This window comes from Cervus elaphus, chromosome 15 (genome assembly GCF_910594005.1).
Source record: "Cervus elaphus chromosome 15, mCerEla1.1, whole genome shotgun sequence".
In the NCBI taxonomy this organism is placed as follows: domain Eukaryota; kingdom Metazoa; phylum Chordata; class Mammalia; order Artiodactyla; family Cervidae; genus Cervus; species Cervus elaphus.
Genome location: NC_057829.1, coordinates 41,791,717 through 41,803,722, shown reverse-complemented (window position 1 = coordinate 41,803,722; position 12,006 = coordinate 41,791,717). Strand labels below are relative to the sequence as shown.

At 48.2% G+C, this 12,006-nt stretch overlaps 1 protein-coding gene across 1 annotated transcript; it reads left to right on the top strand.

The window, feature by feature from the left end:
- The first annotated feature begins 2,185 nt into the window (after positions 1 to 2,185).
- GDF2 (growth differentiation factor 2) lies at positions 2,186 to 8,206 on the top strand. The gene is made up of 2 exons (XM_043926230.1): positions 2,186 to 2,657; positions 5,462 to 8,206. The coding sequence occupies exons 1-2, from the start codon at positions 2,312 to 2,314 to the stop codon at positions 6,409 to 6,411; spliced, it is 1,296 nt and encodes a 431-aa protein (XP_043782165.1). The 5' UTR covers positions 2,186 to 2,311; the 3' UTR covers positions 6,412 to 8,206.
- Positions 8,207 to 12,006: the final 3,800 nt, after the last annotated feature.

The window sequence follows — 12,006 nt, the reverse complement described above, 5'->3', positions numbered from 1 at the left end:
TTTCTGTAAAGCCTCCATGACCGGATGTGATGACCCCATATGTAAACAGGTGTGCCGTCCTATATCCGAGATCCCCAAATCCAAAGCAATTAGAAGACCTGAAGTTTATTTCAATTCCTTTCAAGACAGAACCTGACCTGAAAGGAGATTTGTGTTTTTATTTGTTTCACTGCAGAAATACCAATATGTTGTCCCCACTGGGGATATGACAATATACACTCCATATACTGTATATACCTCCCCAAATCTGAAGCTTCCTGAACTTTAAAACCCTCCCAGCCACAAGAGTTTTAAATAGGGGATTGTGGAGCTGCATATATCTCAAAATGGTGAGACTGCAGGTTATTTTTACATTCTTTCTAATGCTTTGCATTTCCAAAATATCTGCACTATATTTAGTACTCTTATCATCAGAATAGCAATCTATCATGTTTTTAAGAAAACATCGAAGAGCAGCTCCTCCGGCTTCAAGAGCACATTCAGGCCACCCCCGCCCCCTGAGCCCCCTGGCTCCGCCTCTTGAACATGACAGGCCTCTGGGCTGCTTCCAGGGACTGGAGCAGCCTGGGGGGTGCCTGCCTAGCTCCCCAGCCCCTCCCAGCCCACTCCCTGCTGGAAAGTTGCAGCCCCACTTCTGGGGGCTGTGCACCCATTCATCTTTCCCCTGCCTCGGAGTTCTTGAGCTGAGTTGGCTCAAAGCCCAGCATGCTTCCTACCCGCTCTGCAAGCAGCCCTTCTGAAACGGCACCCTTCCCATCCATCCTCCTTGGCAGTGTCCCCAAAGGACAGGGACAGCAAGTTCTGTCCAGGCCTGGCCACTGGGGATTCCTGGTTCAGCCCACCCTCACTAGGGGTGGGGAAAAGCTGGATGCACACCCAGGATCTCTGACCCTGCCTGCCCTGGCCCCTTGTTCATCTTCCTGAATCTGCTTAGCTCACTGCACCATCCCCTCCAGAAGCCTCACCAGCTTGGAAAAACCTCACATTTAAATCCTCCTCACAGTAGACTCCCAGAATATTTTATGCTTATTCTTTGCTATGGTCAAACCCACAAGGAATGGAAATGGATAGATCTAAGTGTGGGCCTGCCGTTCTTAAAATAACACAGACCCTGAAGCCTAGCAGGGCTCAACTGGGCCAGTTTCTCAGCTTCTTCAGGCAGGGGAACATCTCCTGGGCATGCCCTGGACTCACTGCTTCCCTGCTCCATTGTTTTCCAGATTACATGGTTCTCCTGGCTGACAAGTATGGCCCAGGTAACCGCCCGGATGACATGAAATCAAGACCGCACCATCACCCCCAGACCACTGACAGAGCTGTACTTGGGTGCCAGGGCCAGGAGGCCTTGGTGTGTAAGTGATGTTTTTAGAGAGCACGCCAGGCAGGTGCAGGGCCTCTGGGGATTCCTCCCAAGCTCCCATTCAGTCAGACCCAGGGTAGAGAAGCTGCAGGCAGAATGTAACCACCCAACCAACTTGTAGTGACTGCCATGATGGTTAGCACTTATTACCTTAAGTCCTTACTGCTCTCTTCTGAAGTGGAGGCCCAGAAAGGTGAAACGACTTGCTCCAGGTCATGCATGTAAGAACAGCTGAGTGAGCTGGGATTTGAACCCACATCTAGCCTGACTCCAAAGTTTCTACCACCTCACTAAATTATATGTGCCACCTTTACCCATGATCTCTAAGACTCAGGAACTCACTTGACAGATGAGAGACCAAGGCACCAAGTACTTGAGCCACAGATGCACATTCCAGTTCCACAGGAACCAGGCTTCTTACTAACCCCCCAACCCCACCCCAGTGGTCAGCCCAGGGGCTTCTGGGAGTTTGGGGCTGTTTTTCCATATTTGGAGGACTTTTGGGTCTTATTTCTTTCCTGGATTTTTTGTTTCTGTGGCCCAGGAGATGGAGCATATGTCACCCTGTCTCAAGATTCTTCTGAGAGCTGGCAAGGAAATGAGAAAGGATCCATCCTAATTAGGGGGCGATAACCCCAAGGAGAAACTCGGATTCTTTGCAGCAGGCTGTGTCCTTCCCATTAGCCCTGTGTGTTTGTCAGATGTTTATAGAGCCTTCATTAACAGAGAGCCCCCTTAGATAAGAGGCCTGAACAGCATCAAGGGCCAGATAAGAACAAGTGGAGGGCACTTCGGGGACAGCAGAAGGGTGAGAGCCTATGAACTGGCCCGGGTGCGCCGTGCAGAGCTGTGGGCAGGACAATGCAAGCCGGCTCCTTCCAGGCTCCTCCCGGCACCCGCTAACACACCGCGGCTGCCGCAGTCTCCAAACCAGGGCGAGAGCATCCCAAGATGGGCCGTGGGGCGCTCTGGATGGCCCTGCCTGTGCTGTCCTTACTGGCCTGCTCCGCCCTAGGGAAGCCCCTGGAGAACCGGGGGCGGCCGTCCACTGGGGGAGATGCCCACCGCCTGGTAGGGGGGCCCGGCAGCGAGCAGGAGGGGGTCACCTTCGACCTGAGGATGTTCCTGGAGAACATGAAGGTGGATTTTCTGCGCAACCTCAACCTGAGTGGGGTCCCTTCTCAGGACAGAACCCGAGCCGAGCCACCGCAATACATGATCGATCTATACAACAGATACACCACCGACAAGACGTCCACCCCTGCGTCAAACATTGTGCGCAGCTTCAGCGTGGAAGGTAGAGTCGGCTCCACGGGGCGCCCCGGGTAGGGGCGGGGGGACTCAGTGGTCGGTCCATGGCTGCGCTGCCCAATATGGCGGCCACTTGAGACATGGGACTCTTTGTTTCAGCTTAGGTTAATTTAAATGAAATAAAATTAATAATTTAGTTAGTTTCGGTAGCTTGGATGCAAGTGCTCAGCAATCACGCCTAGCTACCCTATAGGAAATGGAGGCTGTAGAACAATTCCATCATTGCATAAAGTTCTACCAGACAGCTCTGCTCTAGAAAATTCTCCCTCTCTGGGCCCAGCGCCACGTTAACACAGTAGGTGCTGAAGGAATGCCTGCTCGCTTTCTTCCATCCCTTCCCTACCTCTCCCTTCCCATCCTGTCTCCTTCCTACTTATACACAGACAACTTATTTAGCCTCTGACTAACAGGCGTCTTTTTAAACACTGAAAGACTGAATTCTCACTCATCAAAAGGTGTTTAAAATTCAGATAAATTTCTCTGAGTAACACTGGAAGGCAAGATAGTTATTTTCTAAGTATAAAATAATTTCCCTGATTTAGTAGGACTAGAAGATAACGAATGTCAACTTAGGGCTTATGTCCTCTAATTCACACCATGTAGGTGACATGGTCTTGTGAGCAGTGAGCCAAGGCTTGCAGATTCTGGGGGAACTTTCCCAGTTCACATATTAGTTAAGCAGCTGGATTCTGACCCAGTCCTACCTGTTTGCACAGCTCAGGCTTTTTCTGCAGTTGCAGCCTCTAACCAGCCAGGCACACAGGACTTCTTCCCTCCTGAGCTTGAGGCCTGCAGACTCCTAACCATATGCCCTATCGAAAAGATGCTGTGGTCACGCTGTGTGCCTAGCAAAGCTGTATTGTCCAATGGCCCCTGTACTGTGCTCAGTTGCCCACTCATGTCCGACTCTGTGACCCCATGGACTATAGTCTGCCAGACTCCTCTGTCCATGGGGTTTCTCCAGGCAAGAATACTGGAGTGGGTTGCCACGCCCTCCTCCTGAGGATCTTCCCAACCGAAGGATCGAACCCAGAACTCCCACATTGCAGGCGGATTCTTTATCATCTGAGCCACCAGGGAGGCCCCTGATGGCCCCAAAGGAAAACAAAAATCTAGATTTAATGTGGACCTGTCTTATTTCTAAAAGATGAGTTTAATTTTTTTTTAATGCAGTCTGCAGGTAATATAGATACTGCCAGCATCACAGTATGCCCATGGGACATGTCTGTAACCCCTGCTTTAGGGAAAGGCTGAGCTTCTTTGGCTGACCCTAATCACCAAATCCTGTAGTCTGGGAGTCCAGTGTTGGGAGCCATCTCAGTGACCCCTCCCTGCTCCCCTACCCCCAGCATTGTCTGTGTCCCAGAAGCAAGTGCTCTGATCTGATCCCAGCTCTGCCTGTGGCCAGTACTGCTGCGGAGGCAGTGATCATTATCACAAACAGCCTGAGTGTGGCTGAGGCAGAGAGAGCACTTGTTCTCTAGATATCTGATGTGGTCCCTTGGCAATTTTCAAGGCATGCCACAGAGCATAGCCAGTAGCTAATGCCCTGCACATGCCCACTCACTACTTGCATATGACACAGCGGGCTTAACACATGTACAGAAACTAGAAGAGCACTCCATGCTGAGTGAGGGCACACAGAGAGCTGTGTGAACGGCTATGTGCTTGGGGTGGGCATGCACAGGTAACGTGGAGCACGCACAGTTTCTGGGGAGGACATAGGAGTACTGACTGAGCATCTGCTGTGAACCAGGGACAGTGTTGGGTAGGTATCATGTGCCTTCTTGTCAAAGCTTCACACCAACCCTGGGAAGGTGGTAGGATGGAGCCCCATTCTACAGATGAGGAAACTAAGGCCCAGAGAGACTCAGGACTTCTCCCAGTTCATAAGCCTAGAAGAGGGAGAGTCAGGATTGGAATTTTAGACTGTCAGATGCTTCCAGGTTTCATGACAGCACACAGTCTCCCCTCATGTTGGCACATAGTAGATGCTCAGAAAACACAACTTGTCTTCCCTCCTGTGACCAGGCCATGGTATAATAGAGATGTGCTAATGGCTGAGAGTCAGCCAGGAAAGTGGGAAGAGAGACAGTTGTGTGGCTAAAAGGCAAGCTCCATGTATGTCTAACATGACCAAGCCATTGAAGTTAATCTATTTTTTCCTCACACATTAAAAATAAAAAACCCACCTTCCTTCATTTTGCTCATAAGTTACAATTCTGAATAATTTTCTACATGATTTAGGTGATATTTTTAACACTGTAGTAATAAAATTTCACCATCCCCTCCCAGGATCTCTCCATTAATATTTTATACTCAGGATTTGCACTCTGAGGCTGATAGTGTGCTTTGACGTTTTGTTTATTTGGTTCTTTTTTTATATATTTTTTAAGTGAGGATCTTTACAGGATGTGTGCACTTTGGCAGCTGCACACGCTAAATCCAAGTCTCCACATCTGTAAGAGTGTAATAATAATTAGATCTTCCTTGGGTCAATATTAAGAGAAAATTAAAATATAGTATGCAAAGGTGGGCACATGTTAGGTGCTCAGTAAACAGCTGGAGCTGTCAGTTTCAATGCAAGACATCTCCTGACTCTGTTTTTCTTTGGAAGATGTCAAATGTATCTTTTAAATGCCCTGCTACATTAAGGTCTTGAGTGAAACCAAAGAGAGACTTGTTAGAGATAGTGTCACGCCCAGTGCCCTTTCATATAAATCATGAGTCTCAGGTTTGGTATTGTGAAAACAGACCCTCCCAGCAGACAACTGTATATTTGCATTTCAGATGCTGTCTCTATAGCCACCACAGAAGACTTCCCTTTCCAGAAGCACATCTTGCTCTTCAATATCTCCATTCCCAGGCATGAGCAGATCACCAGGGCCGAGCTCCGACTCTACCTCTCCTGTCAGAGTCACATGGACTCCTCTCACGAGCTGAAAGGAAACATGGTCATTTATGACGTTCTGGATGGAGCTGAGGTCTGGGATGCTCCTGGGGGAACCAAGACCTTCCTGGTGTCTCAAGACATCCGGGATGAGGGCTGGGAGACCTTTGAGGTGTCCAGTGCCGTGAAGCGGTGGGTCCGAGCAGACTCCACCAAGAGCAAAAATAAACTGGAAGTGACAGTGGAGAGTCACAGGAAGGGCTGTGACAAGCTGGATATCAGTGTCCCCCCAGGATCCAAAAACCTGCCCTTCTTTGTCGTCTTCTCCAACGACCACAGCAACGGGACTAAGGAGACCAGGCTGGAGCTCAGGGAGATGATCGGCCATGAGCAGGAGAGTGTGCTCAAGAAGTTGTCCAAGAGCACTGCGGTGGAGGCAGGTGAGAACAAAGATGAGGAGGAGGAGGATGTGCAAAGCCACACGCCCAAGGAGTCATCTTTGGTCAGACGGAAGAGGAGTGCTGGGGCCAACAACCACTGTCAGAAGACCTCCTTGCGGGTGAACTTCGAGGACATCGGCTGGGACAGCTGGATCATTGCGCCCAAGGAGTATGATGCCTTTGAATGTAAAGGTGGCTGCTTCTTCCCCCTGGCTGACGATGTGACCCCAACAAAACATGCCATCGTGAAGACCCTGGTGCATCTCAAGTTCCCCATGAAGGTGGGCAAGGCCTGCTGTGTGCCCACCAAACTGAGCCCCATCTCCATCCTCTACAAGGATGACATGGGGGTCCCCACCCTCAAGTACCACTATGAAGGGATGAGCGTGGCAGAGTGTGGGTGCAGGTAGTGCTGGCCTGTGGGCGGGGGAGGCAGGGTGGACGGGCTCCTAGTGAAGGTCCTGTGTCCCGCTGGGCATGACAGGGAGCAGGTCCACCTGTGTGCCAATCTGGAGAAGGAAGGGGAGCCAGCAGGTCCTTGAGGCAAAGACCTGCTCTCCCTCTCAGGGCCCACCCCAAGCACACCCCACTGGGCTAAACTACAGGGGAGGGATGCCAGTGGGCAATAGGGTTTGGGGAGAAGAGGAAAGCCTGGAAGGGTTGCTGGGGTGGGAGGGGAGATGAAGAAATGGGGACAAGAGAAAGAATAATCCAGAGTCAGCAGAAAACTGAGCAAAAATGAGGCCGAGAAGTCTAAGCGGGAGATGCATACAGATTAATGGGAATTAAAGCAAGTGAGAGAGACAGGATTTATTCCAATAACCACAGTGAATAAAGGGGAAAGGAGTGGACCGTGTGTGCCACACCCACTGGACATTATTCCCACAACTCACGAGATGGGTATCATGACTCCCAATTCACATATATGGGAGCCAAAACTCGGGTTCAAGTAGCCCAAATAGCAACAGTTCAAGTAGCTACAGTCAATGGCTTGATTCCAATCTGCGGATCTCCACAGGTCCGTCAGTCACTAAAGCCAAGGACCTCCCCAAGTACCCTGCTGCAGTTTAGCAGGTCGCCTGGTAACTGAAGACAGTTAGATTTTGGGAGGTGGGGACGGGGGGACAAACTGGACTAAGTCCGAACAGTACCCAGCAGGATGACTGGGCTACTTGTCACATCTAGGGTACGTTCTGACTGCTCTGTGCCTGTGTTGATTCAGTGTCCAAGTGCTTTTTAAGATACCCCTGAGTCACTGAGAACTATCCCTTAAACCAGCTGCAGGATGGAGAAAATGCAAGACGAACGCCCTCAGGCTGCAGTGTCCGCTGTGGCCAGAGGAACTTTGACCCACTGGCACGGAGCTTGTGTGACCAGTGGTTCATACAAGGCCACTCGCTGCCGTGGACTCAGACTGCAAGATGGTTTGCAGGGGTGCACTGGGTTTACCCTGAGGGATGGGCAGCCCGTGGCTTGTGTCTCTGCAGTTACTTAGCCTAACCAGCTCACCACCATCACAAACCCATGGGCTCCTGTCCCACAAGGACTCCATGGATGACAAGACCAGGATTTGAATTTGTTGAAATAAATGCATTCTTGCTTTGGTATTTGCAACATCCTTGTTTTTACTCCAGGTACTCAGGTGATGACATCCAGTTTTCCTGGATGAGGGCTCCCACCATTGATGAACTCAGGTCCTTATTGGCCACATTTGACTCTGGCTGCACTCACTGGCTGTTTTGAGTAATGTGCATCCAGTCCCGGTCCTGGGCTTGGGCCTTGGGACCAGACTTCATCCCCACTGACTGCAAGAGAAGACCTGTGACTCTCAGAGTCACACATGGAAGGGGGTGGAGTAGGAAGAGTCTGGAAGTGGTGAAGATTCCACTCCATGGTCCTTCTGATTGCTGGCCAGAGCAGATCCCATAAAAAGCCTGGAGAGACCCAGGTCATTCCCATTGGTTGAAGTTCCCAGAATATTTTTTTAATGGCTTGTGTCAAATGTTTACATGGAACCAATGACAGCTTTAATACCAAAACACAATAAAACATTATTGTTTAATTACTGGAGTTACAGAAAATACTAATTCCCAGTATGACAGTGTTGCTCAATCATAAGGATGGATAACAGACATCTTTTAGTCCCTGTGGTGTGTTTCTGTGCCTGCATCAAAATTTCACTTGGAAATAAAGTAAAATGTCTAATCTGTGGTCTTTCTTGAGTGTGAGACCTGGGCCTGATGGTCCCCTAGCCCCACACCCTGCCCATTCCTCCCTCCAGGCCCTTCTTTCCCTGGGGGGAGGTGGAAGGGAGGGGCACAGAGAGGGGTGGGCATGTGCGAATGAAGTCTCTGCTGGACAGTGAGTGTGTGAGCTCCATGGCCCTCTCAAGACCCCAGTATCACACTTGCATTCTGGGGGCCATGCAGGGCCCCACCTCCACTGCCTTCGGGGTCATCCTTGTTGGTGCCCAGACTGTCCTTCCTTTGCCTGGAAAGGCTCCTGCCAGATGCTGCTCAACCAGGCTCTTCCTCTGGCTCAGTGACCATCACCCTGGTTTGCCTGGGATGGTCCTGGTTAATCTATGTTGTCCACATATAACTAGGGCTCCCGTTTGGATGAAAGGTCATATGGTATCCACAGTCATGGACAGCTCAGGGCCCAATAACAGAGGACAGTTAGGGACAGCAGGTTGGCTGGAAACACACCAGGTGTGGGGTTGCCTAGCCTGGGCTCAGGTCCTGACCAGGTCACTCACTGGTTCACAGTCACATCAATGGTCACTGAGTCTTTATGTCCTTGCTTATAACCCCCAAAGTGCACATGCTTCCCGGGTGCTTAGAAAAAGTTTATTGAGGTCTTGCTTCTCTTTCTGAGTAATGCTTAGAAAAATATTAGAGCCACTCTGTTACCTTCTATTTTTCTCTTTCACCCTGAAATCTTCATTTCTTTCCTTGTTATCTTTTTTATCTCCCCCGTCTTCATTTTTCCCCATGCTCTGCCAATATCTTTGTCCTTCCTACTTGTATCTGGGTTGGAAGCAAGAGTCACCTCTGTCTGCATGTCCCCTTCCCAGGCACACACACCAGAGGTCCTCTGGTGCTGGGCACTCAAACCTGAAATGTAACCATGTATTTGGGAACTGCAAAGACAACTCTCTACTTCCTTGATTTGCCTGGACCCGGGGGTCTCATGGAGAAAATCCTGAAACCTGTTAATTATTGGGGTTTATACATGTAATGACATGTCTGGTGAACCTAGGAGAAAAATGCAAGAATGGTTAAGTCATGGGGGAAAAGTGAGGTCAGCATCTGGAGGGCAGGCACTGCTCACCAGTAATGTACTGATGACTCCAGACACAAGGTGAAGCCACCCGAGGCAAGATGTCCTGGGAAGGACAGACTACAGGTAAACCAGGCCAAAGAGCACCATTGAGAGCAAAAGCGGACAGGGTTGTAAGATGAAGGATGCTAGCTCCCAAGTCTTCCCAGAGAGAGCTAAAAGGAAAACCTTTGCTTAGTGGCTTGGGAGGGTGATAGGAGGAGAGAGAGAGAGGAATGAACAGGAGAGGGCAGGAGGCAGCCCTCTTTGGGAACAGATATGCTCAGGGGACATCAGAGGTTGGGAAGAGCTGGGCCTAGTAACCTGAGCAGATCCCAAAGCCCTCCAAGGTGTGCCCTGAAACCTGTTCCCAGACCTGCCAGGTGGATTTGCTCTTACATTTCCAAGGCTGTGTTCCATTCACCGTTCCCATTCATCTATGTCATCCCATCTTATCCTGTGGATTCCCATGGTTCCCCCTGCTGCGTTCAAGCTTCACCCAAGCATCCAGCAGACTGCCCTGGATTTACAGAGACATAGCCTTGTTGGAGTTACTAAAGCCAGAGGGAATCTAGGCCTTGATCGTGTTCCTATCCCCCACATCCCACCACAAGTCCACGCCTGGGATTATGACACAAAGTCAGGGACCAAAGCCCAGGTGAGTGTGTGCAGAATCTTCAGAGGATGACTGTATCCTCCCTTCCTTCAGTCAATCCACTGCTCCTCAGCTCTGTGATTCTGGGCAAGTCCTATTATCCCTCCAAGCCCCAGCATCCTCAACCATAAAACAGGAGAAAGAGTGGTTTAGGAGAATTCATCTTAGAAGCAGGGTGTGAACAAGACCTATGAATGAAGGCATCATCATGAACAAATACTGCACAAGGCCTTGCCGACTTAGGGCATCAGGAAGCCCACTTGACCCTTGTTTACTAGTATAATGGTTTTCTCTCTCTGGTAACAATGACAGCTTAGGCATAAACTCTCTCCGGATTTAATTTAAAATAAATCTTATTTATTTGTGAAAAACAAAAAAGAAAGAAAGAAAAGCATTCATTCCCAGAACCTCTTTAGGCCCTGCACAGCTTCTAGGCAGGTTCTGGCCACAACTCACTGTCTCACTGTCTACAAGCTTGAATTTCTGCCCGCACTGCACAGAAAATATTTGATGCAGGTAAGAGGCTAGACAGCCTTGCTTCATAGAGGTTCCCTGCCTGCAGAGAAAGCATGTGGGTGATATTCACACTGCTCTTAGGACCTTGGTCACTCTGAGAACCTTCCCCTCCCACCCCACCCCCCCACCCCCCGCACACACCTCCGAACTGATTGCAGTTCAAATCACCTCCCCCACTGCACCTGGCCCCGCCAGGCTCATAGCCTGACACACAGCACCCCCTGGAGGTGACAATGGGAGCTGCACCCATAGTTACTCTAGTTCTCTTCTGCCTTCCCATCAGGCAAACAGTGTTGTTTGGGGGCAGTGAACACTTATGCGAGTGATTAACAGCTGGAGTGATTATTTATTCTGGGACTTCAGTTACAGTTTTGCTGTCATGGCACAAAACTGTGAGAATGCTCGGTTGGGAAGTAGCGATAAGGAATAAACAGAACCAGCCCTCCTTCCTTATCTCGAGAAGTACTTCTTAGAGCCTGTTCCATAAAATAGAAAAATTAAGAAATAGAAATGTTTTTCAACTCATTTTATAAGGTCAGCTTTACCTAGAAACCAAAGCCAAATAAAAAAGACTACATATGGATATTCTTCATGAACGTGAAAAATCCTCCAAAACTGAATTCAACAGCATATAACACAATAATACATCATGACCAACAGAGGCTTATCTCACAAACACAAGGTTGGTTAAATATTAGAAAACCAATTAGTGTAATCAACCATGTTAGCAAACTAAAAAAGAAAAAACATGGTCATCTTAATAGATGCATCTGACAATAGTTAACATCTGTTCATTATTTTTTTAACTCTTGAAATACTAGGAATATAAGAGAATTTTCCTAATCTCAATTCTCCTAAATGGATATATACCATTTCCATAGACTGGAAGTCTCAGTATTGATAAGATGTCCGTTGTTCCCCCTAGTGATTTATAGCTTCAATTCAATTCAAATCAATTGTCTGACTCTTAAAAAAAAATTATCAGAATCTAAAATTTATATGGGTAATCAATGGAACTAGAATAACCAAAATAATTTTGATGAACAATAACAAAGTTACAGGGTTTACACTACATGATTTCAAGGCATATAGTAAACTATAGCAACCAAGACAGTGTGGCACTGGTAAAAAAAAAGGCAAACAAATGAATGCAGCAAAACAGAGAGAAAAATAGACCCACACATATGTGGTTAATCACTTTATGACCTAATGCCAAGGGAATTCAATGGAACAGGAAAGATTTTTCAACAGCTAGTATTGGATCAACTGGATATCATCATGGAAAAAAATAAATCTTGACCCCTTCCTCATACAATAAAATTAACATACTCTACCAAAAAATTGATTCAAGAAGGATTATAAATGTAAAAACTTCTAGAAAATACTGAAGAAAAACTGGTGACCTTGGAATAAGCAAGGATTTCTTAAATATGGCACCAAGGGTAGGAATCATAAAAGAAAAAATTGATAAATTGGAATCTATCAAAAATAGGTACTTTTAATCTTCAAAAGA

What these genes read in the sequence shown, in the direction of transcription:
- GDF2 (XM_043926230.1), top strand. Translation starts at nt 2,312, where the DNA reads ATGGGCCGTGGGGCGCTCTGGATGGCCCTGCCTGTGCTGTCCTTACTG. An exon ending in GCGCAGCTTCAGCGTGGAAG is followed by an intron (nt 2,658 to 5,461) that starts GTAGAGTCGGCT and finishes TTTGCATTTCAG; the next exon opens with ATGCTGTCTCTATAGCCACC.